The sequence below is a fragment of the Hippopotamus amphibius genome, chromosome 4, assembly GCF_030028045.1.
Source record: "Hippopotamus amphibius kiboko isolate mHipAmp2 chromosome 4, mHipAmp2.hap2, whole genome shotgun sequence".
Classification (NCBI taxonomy): Eukaryota; Metazoa; Chordata; class Mammalia; order Artiodactyla; family Hippopotamidae; genus Hippopotamus; species Hippopotamus amphibius.
Genome location: NC_080189.1, coordinates 146,439,520 through 146,457,382, shown reverse-complemented (window position 1 = coordinate 146,457,382; position 17,863 = coordinate 146,439,520). Strand labels below are relative to the sequence as shown.

The window sequence follows — 17,863 nt, the reverse complement described above, 5'->3', positions numbered from 1 at the left end:
AAGGAGTAATTGACACGTTATGAGAAAGGCAGTTTTCTTTGCATATTTTTGCCATGATGGCACGAATAAAGCTTCGGTGTGCAAAACACACCCCAGCTTTCAGGCCAACTACTTGCACAACCGGCATTTACTCAGCAGATTCCTTACGGCCTCACTGTCCCAGCAGCACTGCCAAGGCCCATTTTACACAGATGAGCTGTTTCATATCATTCTTCGAATGGGAAACAAAAGGTATCCTCCCCTTACTCCACCCATGCAAGGAGGGATTACTTTTCTGGAATGGCATTTTAAAAAATAAATTGATAACCACATGAAACCTTGCTTTCCTCTGATGTCACAGTTTTCTTTTGTCCCTGTTGTAACTGTCAAGTTTTTTACCCTGAAACTCCTTAGGACTCTTTCCCTGTAAAAGCAGTTTCTGCTTTCAAGGGCAGAAAAAACTTTGGTGACGTGAACTCCATGAGGTCACCTTACCCTACTTTTTTCTCTTAAAGAGACAAGTTGCAAGTTGAATTTACACCCTGCTCTCCCTGTCTGGCCTTCAAAGAAGAAACTTCCCGCGCATCGGGACCGGGGTCCAGTGCGGAGAGCCCTTCGTCCTGGGACACGGGGCGCGGCCGGAAAGGCGGCCGTCCCCTTGCCCGTCATGCACCACACGTTCATGGGGAACCTGGTGCTAAACCATTCGTAGACAACCTGCTTCTGGGTCGGGGTTTCGTATGTAGCAGAGCAGCTCCCTCACTGTGATCTATTGAAAGTCAGCCCTCGACACAAGGGTTTGTAAAAAAAAAAAAAAAAAAAAAGAAGAAGAAGAAACTTGTATGAAGCTCTCTGGCAACTCATTCTCCGTAAACTCCCACTGTCAGGAAATTAAGACCTCTGACCCCTACTGTAGCGGGCTACAGAACCAGGCCCCTAGCATTTACTAGGGATGTGACTTGGGGCTCAGTTTCACCATCTGTAAAATGAAACAACTGGATTATTATTGTAAGGATTAAATGTGATATGCACGTAAAGCATTTTGTACAGTACCTGTCATATTTATGAGCACAGAAGCTATCATACATAACAATTATTTTATCTTTCAATGCGATGATCAAGTCCATTTTTTCGCCTTTTGCTCTGCTTTTCAGCTGAGTTGAGAAACAGCTGGTCAAGATCTCCCTCCCATTTGTAACCAGCAGCAGCACTAAGTGTGACAGTTAATAGCTAAGTAATGTATCTTATCTTTTGAGAGGTGAGGATGAGGAACGCCAAGGGAGAGTTCGGTTAATTGGAGGTCTTGAGATTCTCCTTCTTTCAGAGTCCTTCACTCATCACATTTTAAATAAAATCACAACGCTTCTTAGATGGGGAATTTTAAAAAATAATGATACTTCTGGGCCTATTTCAAATAAGTTAACATTCTTTTTGAAACTTTAAATTATTCACTAATTGGCTTGGGCCAAACCCAACAGAATTGTCTACATGTGGCTCCACCTAACAGGATGTCTGATTTTTCCAGATGATTTTTGGTGTAGGGCTTAGGGTTTGGAAAATAAATAGGAAGTTGGGGCTTGCATTTTTAGCAGTCAGTGCTGATAAATTCCTATAGAGAGGGTTTCACCATGAAATAATGACTTGACATTTCGTAGACAATGACAACCTTTACATGGGTGGTTCTTAATCTTTTTTGTACGTTGAGATCCCTTTGCAAATCTGATAAAAGCTGAAGAGCCCTCTCCAGAGAAATGCACGCACTAATATTTATATAAAACCCTATATTTAATTAACTCTCACTATGTTGTCCACTTATAGAACCTCTACCTTATACTTTGGTCCTAAGAAAAACCACCATTTACAATTTTTATCTTCTGCCTTCATGTGCCATGACTAAGGACCAAGCTTGTTGAAATCAATGTCCTAAATCATATAATTTTTCAATGTAAAAACTAGATATGCAGAATGGAAAACAAAAAAAGAATAAGAAAAGAAATTTCTTTGACCATTCACAAAAACTCAGAAGATACCACTGAATACTCCAAACGGGACCCCAAGGATGACTTGTATATTACATGTTAGCAGGAGAATTAGATTCTGGAGCCCAGGGTAGTAGTTATCCTTTGTTCTCTAAGTCAGAGTAAAGAGGCTTTGAAATGTTATACCATGTGCTGATAACAGGACCCATAAAGAAGGGGTGTTCCCGGTAAAGAGCAGGGACGAGGAGTGGAGATAGCCAGCTGTTCATTTGTTGCTACATAGATATGGGCTCCTTTTGGTAAATGTAGTACCTTTTCCCTCTGTCCAACTGCGTAGATAGAAAGAATGAATTTATAATATCTCAAGATGAAAATTTCCCACAAAACAAATATGAATATTATTTAATTGTATCTGAAATAGCACTACTAGGCAATGTGCAACATTATGTATTAAAATGAGTCTTTTGTGGCTGGCCTAGAAATAATGTATAGTACAGTTTCAATGAAGAAAAGAGGTTCTGAGATTCAAGACATTGACTTTCAAATGAACTTCTGGAATGCGAGCAGGGTGAATAACTGTGTGGTATTAAATTCCATTTCATGTGGCACACAAGCTTACATAATCAGCTCTGCCCACCTTTGATATCCACACTGGAAAAAAAAAATCCTGAATAGAAATAGTCTTGTTCTTAATACTGGAGTTAAAGAAAATCCTTTACAAAGTCTAACCTTCATAATCAATAAAGCCAAGCTGTGAGAACAAAGGGAAACTGAGAACTGTGCCACTTGTGCACCTGTCTGGACACTGAAGACACCCTGAGCCATATTCTTATTATGTGTGACACAGGAATAATAATACTCGCCTCAGAGCTGGTGTGCGGATTAAATGAACAAACAAGTGTAAGAGTTCCTTGAGAAATAAATTTTAGGGTTGACGAGAGTGGGACTGCATGTACTGGACTCAGCACCAAAAGCATAATGGATACTTAATACTGATGATTGCCTTTTAGTCTGTATCCCAGTTATTTGCAGATTCTCCTCATCCCTGCATTTATGCCATAAGCTGCATTACAGACCTGTGCAACAGTTTAACACGTGTGTCCTTTGAAATACTTCATATATAAAGCAGGTGGTACAAATATCTGTTGTTTTTAATGATTCAATATTTCTCATATCACCGGGGCGTATCTTGTGTGTGTGTGTACATTTACTTATATCAAATCTCTCCTAAATGTGATTAATCAGTGTTCACCTAAATTATACTAATCTGAAGCTTGAAATTTTTTTCAAAATCTTACTCTGTGTGGTGTTCCTTTTGCATGCACACACACAATGGTATTCATGTGTTCTCTGCCTCCCTGAGAAATTTACTTGGCCACACAACGGGCTGAGATCCAAAGAGTCTGACCAGGGTTTTATAACTCTGGAGGGAAGAAAGAGGAGATATCACTGGAAAAAAAAAGTTCCCGGTATTCACTTGGGAGTAGAAAAGAGAGCAATTCAAGTGTGACAATAATTATATAGAGCATTGCCAAGACTAAAATGAAAATGCATAGGTCTTGACGTTGCCACTACTTACGAGACCAGGGGACACAACGACAGGCACCCTGTTTCCTTTATCCTATGTGTTCCTACTAGTCTGTCTTCATCTTTTGATTTTCTGTCTCTCAACATTCAATAAGTTCAATGAAATGGCTCAAATTACCTTTATTTGGGAAACACATTATGGTTTAAAAATTCTCATCTCACGTTCTTACACCAAGAGGGGAAACATACTTGAGTCAAGCTGAGCAGGTGTGCTGAAATCTTTCTCTGGGAAGTACTGTCGGAAATGTCACAAATGATTCTACTTGCCGGTCTACTACTTAGTGTTAAGTGCAACTGAAATGTTCTGGTCTATCCTGACTGGCATGACTACTGATTACTTAAACAGTAATTGGTTGCTAGGAGACAGTTACCCAATTGCTAGGCTCTCTGCAGCCCTGTCTCCCGGAGCTCTTGAGAACTGTCCACATATTTGTCCCAGAGCATTTTGGCAGCATCCTTCTTCACCTTCTGCTGAAAGCCGGTTAATTATGAGTCTTGTAAACTTGGGTCTTTCAACCACCTGCCTTCATAATAAATGCAGCCCACAAGCTCAGACTTGAATAGCATCATTTGGAATGACTGCTGTTTTCTTTTCATTTTATTTACTTCTCTAAGTTCCCAAACCTTCATCTTAGGCAACCAGAATGGACCAGTATTAGTGACTGAAACTGAAGCAGGAAATCAAGGTGATGTGTAATGAGGTCAGAAGATTATTTGAATCTACCAGGAAATTGGCTAAAATGTCCTACTTCATGTTAAGGCCCAGAGGAAACCTTCATGGGACAGGGAGTGGGTGGGGGGAGAGAGAGAGAGAGAGAGGGAGGGAGGGAGGGAGGGAGGGAGGAGGCCTGTTGGGGCCATTTAGGAATGAATCTGGTCCAAGTACCTGCCATACAAGAGCTCTCAACACATCTTTTGTTTGTCCTTTGAAAGATAAGGTATCTTGCTTTCAACTAGACAATGTCCTATCTTCTTTTTCTTCATTTTCCTTTATTTGGTGTGTATGACATTGCGCAAGTTACCTTCATACTTTGTGGGGGGAGCGGGGTCCCAGCTGAGGGCTCCTATTTTAGAGTCATCCTGCCATGGCAGGCAACCACCTGCATTTTTGTACTTTATTAAAATAGCATTAAGGGCACCACAGAGAAGCATTCCCTCACTTCAGGGAAAATATTCTGCCTAAAAGACATACTACTTTTTCTTTTCAGTTTTAGTTGCATCAAAGGTCACTTTGAAAAAGAAAACCCTCAGCTGTTGTTTCTCCCCCGTGCCAGTCCGTCTTCTCCCTCGTGCTTGGCAGTTCTGTCCCGAGATACTCTTTCTTGGGAACCAGGCCAAGATGAAGCAGACGAGGAAGTGTGCTGCTGGTCTGAGGATGCCCCACCCTAGGCAGGATTCACGCAGGAGTTAAGGGCCTCCCAGCAAAGCCCAAGGAAAGCCCCTGTGCAGATGCCCAGCATCTGCCTGTTCCTGTTTAAGACGCATTCTGCTCTCATCATTTCTCTCCTCAGTCCCCCTCAGCACTTTTCTCCTTACACTCTGGGACTCACTTTTTCCCTTCCCAGATCTCCGATTGACCGGTGAAGACCCCACTGCACCTTTTCCTTGTTCTTCTGAGTCTCTCTGCACCAAGCCACTTTGCTGTGAACCCTACCAAGATACCCTCTCGGGAGTGAGAGGCACCGCACAGATGTGGCTGAGCCCCACAGAGGAACGCTGCCGGCTGGGCCAGGTCAGCCCACAGCAGACCAAATGGCACGTTCTCACACCATCGTGCTGTTCGCCTTTCAGAAGCTCCTCGGGTCCTGTCTGTCCCACTGCCATCCCCACGCTTGCTCAACCTTCACAGCCCCACTGCTGAGTCGATCAAGTTCATGACAGAGTAAAAGCTCTCTAGGTTCTATCTAGCTGCCAACGTATAGTCATTTACCAACCCCCACACTGCTAAAAGTTTCACCTATTTCAAAAAAGCAGTCCCCTTCTGATAATAAGCATTTGAGATATAATAACTAAAATAGCTTCAGACACAAACACTGTGGGACAACACTACAAGTTAGGTAACTCTCCTATTAATATTTTCCCCTGATGACCCCTTTGACTAAGCACAAATGACAATAAGATACAGAGCTCCTTCCACCAACGGAGACAAGGTTGCAGAAAGACACCAGAGTACGAAACTCCCTAACAAGGAGCTTCCACATGTACACACACACACACACACACACACACACACACACACACACACAAACTGACAGGACGCACATGCAGACCCACATGCCATGCTATTTGCAGGAATGTACCAGGGCAGACCAAACAGCCTAGAACTAAGATGCCTATCATATCACGGTTATGGCAGATGGCCTGGCGATCATGCATAAGAACATGATTTCTTAATTATTTTAGCCTCTGGAGGGTACGTGCTCTTACCTGCTGTCTTTGGTAAGCAGAGAACGTTCTTTCCAGGTCTTCAAGATCTAGAACTTTGAAGACTTTTGTATCATCGATTTCGGTCCATACTGTTCCTTCCAGTTTGTTCTGCAAACACCAAGTTAATGAGGGCTGGGGTTTATAGTTAGACATAAAAAGAACAGATGTAGTTATTTTTTAAAAAGTGCTGCTTTCTCAAATTTTTCACTCTACCAGATGCTCAGAGTGAGCTGGCTTCAAATATCATGTCATTTATTTCAGGAGCTTTATCACTTACATATCTGAGCTGGTATCACTTGCATATCCGAGTCCACACTAGAGAATGAAACCTGATGGCCATTCCTGCCTCCCTGTCAGGGACAGCACAGTGGACCACTAATGCTATCCATCAGAGGGGAGACTGGAACAAGTGGCTTACCTCAGGCAGCTTAGACCAGTTGAAGGATTTCAGGGCATTTGTGGGCTGAGGAATATTCTTCTTCTTGAGTGCTAGACCCAGGGGAGCACCAGGAGGTGGCATGATTCCTCCCAAGGGAGGAGGTCCTGGGGGAGGAGGGGGACCACCGGGGGGGAGGGGAGGGGGGGGGGGAGGAAGCATTCCACCAGGCAGAGGTGGGGGCGGTGGGGGAGGGAGGAGAGGCCCTGGCACAGAGGAAGGAAAGGGCCCCCCAGGGGCTCCAGGTGAGGCTCCACCAGGGACTGAAGCGCAGATGGCCCTCTGAAAAATAAAAATACGAAAAGGGAAGATCAACGGAAGAAGTAAATTCACTGGATGATTTTTAGGGTCTGAAACTTTGTCTACCATGTACATTATGGAGAAATTCACACATCTGAGAATGTGGGTTTAAAGGGGCAGTAAGTCAACCGGACTTGTGTGTGGCACTCTAGTGCTTATTTGCAAAGGGCTCACATGTCTCTCATTTCTGGTACCATCCTCCAGTTTGGTTTTCATGAAATCAGTTTTCATTTTAAGAAGCTCATGTGATTTCCTTGCTCTTGTGAGAGGATCTGCACTGGAGAACACACACCCCAACCACCTCTGCCAACGTGCAAGGCAAGCAGAGGCAGCAGGTCACACCACCACCACGATGGGTCAGCAGCCGGTTCATGCTCTATTCCCCCTACCCCGGGCAGAGCTGTCTACTGAAGGGCGGGGGCTCCGGGATCAGGAGGCCTCAGCAGCTGCCCAGCAACAGGGCCCCGCGGCCTCACCCTGCTGAGCTCGTGGAGCTGGGCCGTGAGGTCCGCCACCTGCTGCTTCACTTGCTTGTGCTCAGTGGTCTCCTTTTCAAGTTTCTCTTTCATTTTATTTAAGGTCTGCATCATCTCTTCCTTCTCCTGGGTCTTGGCATCGCATTCTCGCTCTTTCTTTTCCAATTTCTGTTGTAACTCATTGTGTTCTGCACGTGAAAACAATTGGACATGAAAACGGCAAACTCTTCAAAGCTGAAGCATTTTCTCTAAACAGAAAATCGACAGAAGGTGAGTATGAGGCTCTTTATTAGGTAAATAGCATTCCTCTTCTCCATCAAAGGAAGCAACTCATGGGCTCAATGGTGCTTGTGCTTCAAGGGGGCTTTGGATGAACAACTTTATCAACTACCTTCTGTAACAGGCTGAAGAGGCCCTCCAGTCACAGTTTCAAAGATGGGACACAGGTGCGAGCAACTATTTGTGGAGGTGAATGGTGGTGGCTTGGTATTTAATTCAGAATCCTGTCCTAGAAATGGCCCTTTAGTCACACTAGGGAAAACAACTATTAACAGGCCCTCTTTTCACAGCTTAGAAATGAGAACAAGAGTACACTCTAAATATATGCAGTTTATTGTCAAAAATAAAAATAAAAAAAATAAAAAGAAATGAGAACGAGAGAAATGCAGTGTTCATTAGCTGGGTTTGCTGCCTCAGGTCCCACTAGCAGGGGGCTGAAAAGGAAGATCCTGCCCTGGGAGGATGTGCCGGGCCAGACCCAGGGTCTGTCCCAGTGTGGCACTACTGCTCCCACTCCCCTCGGAGGGCCCCTTGGACTTGAAGTGTTCCATGCTCTGACAAACAATCATTAAAACTTGCGAAAGCAAATGTTATCATCTTAGCATTACACACCTGAGGGGCAGTTGTACCTGCTGAGCGTGAGAATCACCATAATATGAGGAGAAAAATATTAGCTCTCAGCTGCAGTTGCACTGACTCCCCCAATTCTGCTATAATGGAATAAGGCATCCCATTTAGCATAATGCTTACCTACGTTGCCAACACGCCTGCTAACTCTAACACTGACAGGAGTGATGCTCTTTGGAAAAGAGGACTAACGAAGTTTAGGCTGTAGATTTTCATTTCAAATATTTGGCCTCAACCTCTAGTCTTTTTATATCAATAAACCCACTAGAGATAAAACCTACTGGGGCAGAGCTATACAGAGTTGGTCTCTATTTCTGAATTTGATAATATTCAAATTCTTGCTTTCTCCGTCTCTTACTTTCTCTTTTCTCTTCTGAGTCCTCCAAAATCAGAGATTGCAGAGAAGGGTTCAAGTCACTAAAACCCTTGGATTTTTACCAGCCTTGGAGTTAAGATAACCATCAACCCACTTCTACCACTCTGTGGATGCTTCCCTGACTTCTTTGGCGACATCGACCCCACTGCATCCCACTTTCCTTCTTCTATCTCCGTTTCATTCCTCTTCGACAACTGTCAGACCTGACGTCCTATTACTGGTAATTAGCCTTTGACAAATCTGGCCACGCCTCAGAACCACCTGAGAGATCTTAACATTTTAGGACCCCCAGACCCCATTCCAGGGAGTCTATTCTATAGATCAGGGGCAGGACTTAGGAACCTGTGGTTTTCAACTACTACTTAGAGGATTCTGATGTAATGCCAGGTTTGGGAAGCTCCAGCCTAAAGGATTATCTCCACAAATGGTCCCCATTTGCTAAGCTTTTATTCAGCACTTTCTGGGTATACTGCACTACAGAGACTTCTCCCCATACATTCTCCATCTTTCAGGTCCATAGAACTTCCTGTCTCCTCACAGCCTCCAGCCTTTGAGAAATTCATCAGCAGGTACCCTATTTAACAGAACTTTGCTACTTGACACTTTCAGAGAAGAATTAATTTTACTGACAATATTTCCTTTGTTGTGCTCTACACATGACCTCACTTTAAACCATCCCATTCCTCCAACTGACCTTGGCCATTTCCTCTTGTACCACCTCAGCCGTCTAAATCCCACAAAACTTTCTATCATTTATAGGCAACTAATCAATGCCAGGTTCTATGCTAAAGTCCTTATACTTGTCATCAATCTTCACAACAACCCTGTGAGTTAGGTGTAATCTTCATTTTCCAGGCAAAGACTGGAGGAGTAAAGGGCATGACTTAGCCTACCCACACAGTCAGGCGGGGGCAGAGCTGAGACTCAGACCCAGAGCCCAGCGCAGTCATCCAGTATGCACCCACTGCACGCAGGACTGAATGACTCCAAAGCTTGTGCCCTAAGTACTCCCTTCAACTTGCACACCCGAGTCTCCCTGCTCTAGGGTATATCCCTAATACACCACTCATTGACCATCTTCTCTGGTATAATTCTCTCTTTACCCTAACTTGTAGTCAGTGTCTCTATTCTTTCTATAGCAGTTTCTGGAATTAATTTATAAAAATGTGTATGCAACCTCACTTATTTGAGGTCAATCTGAATGCATATGAGAAAACCATAATATAACAGAACTTCATTTTTGGTATTTTCCTGCATGAGTGGTGAGTCTGCTTTTCTGCTCAATGGGCAAAATGTAATGAGAGGGAAGGAAATGCTTCAGCATCTCTTGGACCATCTTCTCAACACATTGAATACTGGGGTGAGTGCTACCTATGTCATGGGCTGTGACTGAATCACTTGTATAGGGAAAAGGAAGTCAGTTAACCAGCATAGTCAAAGAGTAGTGGCTGGGAGTATGATTGTTTTCTCAAAGGGCCTAACTTTAATTTGCTAATATTTTGAAGGAGGCGAAAAGTTATACTCATTCTGTGCGTGGCTGGCACGATGACAGGCACAAATGACCCCCCCAAGTCATTTGATGCTGAGTGTTTATATCAAAGACACACTGAGATACTCACCAATAGCTGGTCTGTTAATGTTTCATAACATGCACATCTACAAGGGTCAGTGATTTTCTGCATGATTTCTCTTTTTGTAACTGGTGGCAAATTAAGGTCACGTGGAGAATTGGGTCACTGAAACCAAGTGGCTCGTGCTTCTCTTTTAAAACTCTGGGTAATCCCTGGTGTCCCTGATTATAGTTCTTAAAATCTAGTGTGCTTTAAAGAGCAGTTATGAGGAAGGCTGGGATGAATGGTAGTTAAGAAAATCTGAATTAGTGAATACTGAGCAGCAAATGCTTCAAAAAATGTAGATGATTATAAAGAAAGGATAAAATATTTGGGAATCAGCAAGACAACTAAGATAGTCTGATTCAAGAAAAACCGGGCAAAATGCCCTGAAGACATTGGGAGAAAAGGCTGTTTATGCACCAAAGTCAATAAGAAGCATTAATGCAAATTTCTAAAGTATACAGTAAGGAGAGCTGTCCAGTAACTGGTAACACGACCTCTTCTTTTGTCAGGACCTCGTCATTTACCTTTTCTCATTTTTTCTGCTTGTTCTTTCCACTGCTTAACTTCATTTTCATTAACCAACCTGTAAAATAGTTAAAGGAGCACTCATTACAAAAAGCGTAAAAGACCCACTGCTAAATGCATGCTCTCTAGGTACAAAAATTGTTTAACGCAGAGAAAGTCCTCAGCATGCTTGAAACTCATTTTAAACCCAGATGTTAGGTACATATATTACACGAATACTCCTATCTGACCTCTAGAACATTTCGGTTCTCCCAGCTGCTGTTGTGAAGTAGGATAAAACAAATGTCTTACGTTGTTGCTATTATCTCAAGGGCAGCAAAATAAGAAGAAACTTACATCCGTACGACATTCTTAATATTAAAGTTTTCCAAAGGCGTGGAGTCAGGGTCCTGACCTTTGTCATTCTGAATAACTATTTGCTGTATAATTCTATCTAGGAGCAGCCAGTACTGAACGGTGTTGCCACTTCTCTTGTCTGAAAAAGAACAGAACCGTGGAAATACTTCAAGTGGTTCCAAAACACGAACGAGTATTTTCCAACAGTGGTCACCTGCCAGAGCCACAGAACCAGACAGATGTTTACAACCCTTCCCAACGTTTCTGCAATTCTGACACGTGATGATCATTCACATGATTGAGAGGCACTTTCTACCCCCTTCTACATGTGTTGGAAGGCATATATGTATTTTATTTTTAAAATCAAAGCAAATTATACTTCATTTCATTGTGAGAATGTCACAACACCCCTTCAGCTGTGCAGAGACACACTGGGCTGTCATAAAACCAAGGTTTGGAATCCCTGGAGTGCACCCAACCTAAGCCACACTTTTCAGAAGACAGAGCCCTTTGGATCATATCCAAACATTCACAAACACATGTGTAAGTCACAAATACACTCACAAGGCATTTGGAGGCAGTGGTGCAGGATGGACATGAAATGAGGGTAAGCTTCACTGTGGGTCAGCCTCTTCCTGGTCAGCTCAAACATCTGAGTAGCACTTTTTGTGTCTATGTGAACCTGTTTCATATGAAAAAGAAATCTAAGTCAAACATCCAAGTTCTTCAATCCCTGCAAGGTAAGGTAAGCAATTCCAAGGCAAACAGAAGCTAATCCTGCCACTTAGATAGCAAAACAGAAATCTGATTTTGCTCTTAGGTTACATGTCATCTCTATTACACACGTTACAACAGGGAAATTCGTGAGCTGCTGAGTCCAATCAGAATAACTGTAAGCACACGTACCAGTTCAAATCTTTTGGCAAATTCTAGTTCGTCTTCATTTCGGAGCATTTCAAAAAAATCTAAATGCCTGAAAGACAAAGAAAAGCTCTTAAAAGTAGAACATCCTACAAACACAGGCACATAGGAATCAGGACATAAATATTAAGGCCTTTCCTAAAATTCCAGAGATCTCTCTAAAAGAAGTACAACAACAAAATTCAAATGTCTTCTTTTAACTATGTTCTAAGGAAAAAAAACATCACCTAACTGAAATGAGATCACCACAAGAGACAAATCTAAAAGGCTAGGATGCCGTACACAGAAGACAATTCCTAAGAGTTTATCAAATTCAAAAACAACCATATCCAGATTCTACTCACAGAATCTCTTAATGGAAAAACAAGGCCGTATAACTAACTTGACTGACCACTGAATTAAAGATTACAAAAGGAATGTTCATGCCTTTCGCTTATTCATACAAATATTTATTGAGCCCCTACTATTGACACTGGGGATGCTCAGTTCTTTGAAGACAAATCCATCCACGTAAAGGGAGTAGAGAATGATGGGAGGTGAGGTGAGGTGAGGAATATGAACACAGTGGCTGGAAAAGGTCTCTCTGCATGGGAACAAGGGAACAAGTGGTTTGGACATCTGTGGGAAGACCTTTTAATGCTGAGGAAACAGCAGGTGCAAAGGCCCCGAGGCAAGAGTATTTTGACATATTTGTAGAATGTCAAGGAGAAAAGCATGGTGGAGTGCGTGAACAAGGGAGAAGGGTGGTAGCAGGAAGGCTCAGAGAACTTGTAGGGCATGTTAGAAATCATAAAATGATTGCAGACAAGAGCAGATGAGCAGGAAAATGGAAATTAACATTCACAGAACGTCCATCAAAGGTGCCACGTGATTCCACATGTTTTACAGTAGACTTTCCTAACAGCCCTGAAAGACAGTGTCATCAACATCATTACTTCTTCAGGTATAAAAACAGGAAGGTGAGTAACTTGATCAGAACACACAGCAAGTAAGCGGCAGAACTAGGATATGGATTCAAGTCGAATGGCAAAACCTACACTAAGTTCTCTACACATGTGCTGCTGCTTTCACTGAGAAAGTCTTACTATAAAAACATCATTACCTGGTTAACATTTTGGTACAAGTTCCTTAAGTCACAAGTAGTTCACAGACTAGCACTATACACATGGAAAATGCATGAACTATCTCATATCGCAACAGCGTGACTTACCTATCTAATGTTGAATTTTCATGTTCCCTTAATTTATCTATTACAGGTTGAATTCCCAACATCAGAAATTCATAGCGAAGATGAAGTCTAAAGTCCAAACTTTCCTGAAAGTAAAAGGATGATGGAATACACTTTTAAGCTCTTTAGACTACATAGTTGGTAATGTTTTTTAAAAAAAATTCTTCTTTAATAATATATGTTTTAAATTGTGGTACAGAAGGCTCTTACCACGCCTGCACCTTGGCTGAGCACTGCATTGATGAAGGACATGATGGCAGTCTTGAGACTCACTTCATCTCGATACCGCCCCGTGCTTTTATCCAAGTCATTAATTAACGTCTACCAAGGAGGCAAATGTGAAAACAAAGGGCTGAAGTTACTAACCATATACTCATTTCATTAATTTTTTAATACTCAGAAGTTAATTTTTAAAATCTGGTGTTTAGTCAGAATTACATTGCTCCATAGAAAGCTACCTTTTCCCTCTTAAGATTAATCCTAAAAACTTTACTTTCAAAATTCTTACATCATATATGTTCATGTGTACATGTATACAAAGTACAGAAGACTGTGCTTTGTGAACTCTGCTCGCTTTTTATATTTGAGTATAAACTTGGTGACATAATCCCACTGTTTATATTGATCCTAAATGAAGACTAGCAACACATGGACTTTTCAGGGAACACCCATTTAGTGGCTCGAGAAGTGTGCTATATAACGTGTAGGAAGCAGGGCTACAGTTTTAAGTTCAGTACAGTAGTCTCCCCTTACCCACAGGGGATACGTTCCAACAGCCCAGTGGATGCCTGAAACTGTGGATGGTACTGAACCCTATATACACTCCTGCACAGACTATGTTTTTCCTATATTAACAGCTGGGTGGTGTACACAGTGTGGGTATTCTAGACAAAGGGATGATTCACATCCTGGGAGGGAGTGAGCAGCATGGCACGAGATTTCATGTTACTTGGAACAGCTGCACAATTTAAAACTTATGAATTGTTTATTTCTGGAATTTTCCATTTAATATTTTCAGACCACAGTTGACCCGGGTAATTAGCACTGTGGAAAGTAAAAATGCAGGTAAAGGGGGACTACTGTAAATCCACAACCCCAGACTGGTCAACTGCAGAAAGAACATTCTACTCTCTACCTAAGAGGAAGGAAATGCCTGAAGTCACAACATGAATGCTCACCACAGGGGGAAATCTCAAGTTATATACGTTCCCCCTTCGGTGCCAGGAGAGGCACCTGTCGGAAGGCAGGAATGAAGAAGTGGCGAGGAAGCACCCACCTGAAAGCGGGTTCTCTCGCTGGCGTACTTCTGGTAGTGCAGCATGGCCTGCAGAACCTTCTTGTGGCCCCCAGGAACCAGGCACACAGCGCCCAAGATTTCCAGCACAGCCACCTTCGTCTTAATGTTCTCTGTGCTCAGACTCTGAGCAATTACATTAATACTCTCAGAATGAGCCAGGACGTGAGCCCGCCCTTGAGAGTTGTTCATTAGCGCCTTTATACACCCAATGAGAGAGGTATGTACGCGAGACTCCGAGGTCTCGTAGTCCATGGTCTTTAGAAAGTTGAGAATACACGACAGGCCGTCCAAGTCAATGAATCTGGTTACAAACCTGTCACAAGGAGAGAGTTAAAATCTATCAGACTTCAGTCTCTTTGGAATTTTTTTAATGGCTCTTAACAGAAAAGTTTAGGGGGGTGGTGGGCAGGAGGAACTAAGAAGAGGTAGTTCCTGAAGTACTAAAAGGCTGACACTGATGAAGGCTTCTTAATTGGAGGCCTCTTCCTTGGCACAGACCTGATGGCCAGGTCTAAGCAGAGTGCTAAAAAATCCCCATTTAGTTAAAAAGATCTTAACTGATATGAATAACCAATTAACAGATCGTATAACCACATAAAACCAGGAACAATTAGACGCTCAGAATATCCGCCTTAAGTTAAAGTCATCTGCTGATCCTGTGGTAAGATAGCATCCAGTCCCCATGCATGTTTAAGTGTTGATCACTGATCCAGACAGGTCACATACCAAGAGCATCCTTAAACTCCAGGATATTTACTTGTCAAACAAATGATAATCTATCTCCTCAAGATTTTATAGCAAAACCCTTCTTTTGTTTCACATGCTGTATGGAATCCCAATATATAAAATAAAAAACAAATAAAAGCAATACTTTATTACTGTACATTAATTTTTTTGGATATTTATAGCACTTATTTCCTGTAAAGTCAATGAGAATAATTCACAGTGCACATCTGTAGGTTAAGCCTCTGAAGAGCTCAGAAGTAAGTAACATAACCTTGATGTGACTTCTCCAGAAATTTCCAAACTTATTTAGCCTTGGATAACCATTAACATCTGAGAATGCAGAACACACACACAGAGGGAAACACTGATCTCATTAGGACAGGCCAGGAAACTTCTGATATACAACTGCATATGATTTTTGAGGAATCAGAACATTTTTATTAGCATTTTATAGTCAAATATAGGGAATTTATTTTCCAGCTATTTCACATCACCCAGATCTAGCCAAGCTTCATTCACAGCACTTGTGCTAATGAAATGCACCTGTATGCACCCCCATATCTCACCAAACCTTAGAGGTGTTCATGGAAAATGAAGGTGTGGGAGACACACAGTAGAAGCTGATTACTCATCTATTTCTTTTATCACAGTTTTATTGAGATATAACTCACATGCCATAAAATTCATACTTTCAAATGTACAATAGAGTGAGTTTTAATACATTCACAGAGTTGTGCAGCCATTGTCACTACTTGATTTTAGAACACTTTAATCACCTCCAAAAGACCATTTTCCTCTCTCCCTAACCCCAGGCAACCACTCTTTTTTCTGTCTCTATAGATTGGCCTTTTCTGGATATTCCAAATAAATGGAATCATACAATATGTGGTCCTTTGTGTATGGCTTCTTCCACTTTGCATAAATGCTTTCAAGGCTCATCCATGTTGCAGCATGTATCAGTACTCCATTCCTTTTTATGGTTGAAAAATATTCTGTTGTATGTACATGTCACATTTATCAATTCATCAGTTGATAGAATTTGGGTGTTTCCAACTTCTGGCTATTATGAATAATGCTAATATTTGCATACAAGGTTTTAGGGATGTGTTTTCATTTCCCTTGGCTATATATCGAGGAGTAGAATTGTTGGGTCATGTGGCAACACTATGTTTAATATTCTGAGGAACTGTCCAACTATTTTCCAGAATGGTTGCACCATTTTACATTCCCCCCAGCAATGAATGAGGGTTGCAATTTCTCCACATCTGCACCAATACCTGCTAGTCTCTGCCTTTTTTTATTTTAGCCATCTTCATGGATGTCTGTGTAACTTTTAATTGAAGAAAAACAATTTATTCAATGATTCAATGATTAAAGTATTTCATACATGGTTTGATTACATGTTTTTAATTTAAGACTTCCTCAAAAGTTTGGCTATTGCAGAAAAATGAAAAAGAAAGGAAGGGAAGAAAGAAGGGAGGAAGTAAGTAGAAAAGAAGAAAAAGAAAAGAGACAAGTGCTATATGCTACCCAGTAAAAAATTACCTCATTGGTTTTGTCCTTAGTGCTGTCTTCAAACTCTCTATAGTTTTACTTCTCTCTTCTTCCTCTTCCTTCTCTAAAGCCAGCAGAGATTTTCTCTGTGCAAAGAAAAGTTACTTCTTCAAATTCTATGTTTTAACTATAGTACAAGCAAGACAAGTCCACAGATTACATGCTTCTATCACTTCTAATACAAATAATCAGTAATACTATGACTAAAATTTACCACAGGCAAAATGTAGCGCAAAAGCACCAAGAATTCCACAAATTCATTCTCTCTACTACGACTTAGTTCTTTTGAATTTAAATAGTTTTAAGAAATTGTTGAGAAATCTCTTAGAGATTAAGTTGTCCAAACACTTGTGTAACTATTCTATAACTACACCCTGATGAAGATATTACTATTTATATTTGGTAGAAAGAAGATTAGACCTGTAGTTAAATACAACATTCTGGCAATTACAGTTAATAACATTATCACACTATCAAACAGAAGTGGGCAGCAACGTTCCCCTGCTCTCTCTCCTCTTCCTCAGCCAAAAAGAGTAATCTTTCACACTCTTTACTACAACAAATTATTTTTTAAGAGGAATTATTAAATTGGACCTGATACAAATATAGACAATTCCTTCAGAGTAAGTGCTTAAGTTTTAGAAATGAATCAACACCATTTGGAAATCAGGATATGGTGGGTGGGTGGGTGTGTGTGTGTGGGGGGGTGTGTGTGTGTGGGGGTGTGGGGGTGTGTGCGCGTGTGCGCGCGCGCACTGTCTTCCTACCCAGGTATCTACTAGAGCAGCGCTTCTCACACTTTAACATGGATCTGGGGATCTTGTTAAAATGCGCGTCCTGGTTTGGCAGGTCTGCAGTGAAGCCTGATGCTGCACTCCTGACGGGTTTCCACGCGATGCTTATGATGCAGTCTGTGGACCTCACTTCAAAGAGCAAGGCCCTAAGGCAGCAGATCTCAGCTGATATTATTAAGTCATGAATGCTAGTAAGGTGCACAGGCTTGTTAAAAAGCCTTTCTCATTCCCTTTACCCCATGGTCAGCTAGATGTACTGAAAGCATCCCCAAGTCTCATGGCCCCAGGTGCCTCCACCCACGGAACCACAGGGCCCTTGCCGTCCCCCTACTCTTAACATGAGCTTCCCCAGTCTCAGTCTTTTATTTTTTATTTTTTTTACCTATTACCTATTCTGATA

General features: G+C 41.8%; 1 protein-coding gene across 10 annotated transcripts in view; it reads right to left on the bottom strand.

Annotated features, from left to right (window-relative positions):
* Positions 1-17,863, bottom strand: part of DAAM1 (dishevelled associated activator of morphogenesis 1) — a 162,536-nt gene that overhangs the window by 31,911 nt on the left and 112,762 nt on the right. For 6 of the 10 annotated variants that reach the window (XM_057731772.1, XM_057731770.1, XM_057731774.1 and 3 more), the window contains 11 exons: positions 16,661-16,755; positions 14,369-14,702; positions 13,303-13,413; positions 13,075-13,178; positions 11,850-11,916; positions 11,508-11,625; positions 10,944-11,082; positions 10,607-10,665; positions 7,185-7,372; positions 6,391-6,690; positions 5,973-6,080 (listed from right to left, as the gene is read on the bottom strand). In XM_057731772.1, the coding sequence (XP_057587755.1) occupies positions 5,973-6,080; positions 6,391-6,690; positions 7,185-7,372; positions 10,607-10,665; positions 10,944-11,082; positions 11,508-11,625; positions 11,850-11,916; positions 13,075-13,178; positions 13,303-13,413; positions 14,369-14,702; positions 16,661-16,755 (1,623 nt within the window). The remainder of the gene's footprint in view (positions 1-5,972; positions 6,081-6,390; positions 6,691-7,184; positions 7,373-10,606; positions 10,666-10,943; positions 11,083-11,507; positions 11,626-11,849; positions 11,917-13,074; positions 13,179-13,302; positions 13,414-14,368; positions 14,703-16,660; positions 16,756-17,863) is intronic. The other 4 variants (XM_057731776.1, XM_057731779.1, XM_057731778.1 and 1 more) reach the window with 1 other exon arrangement.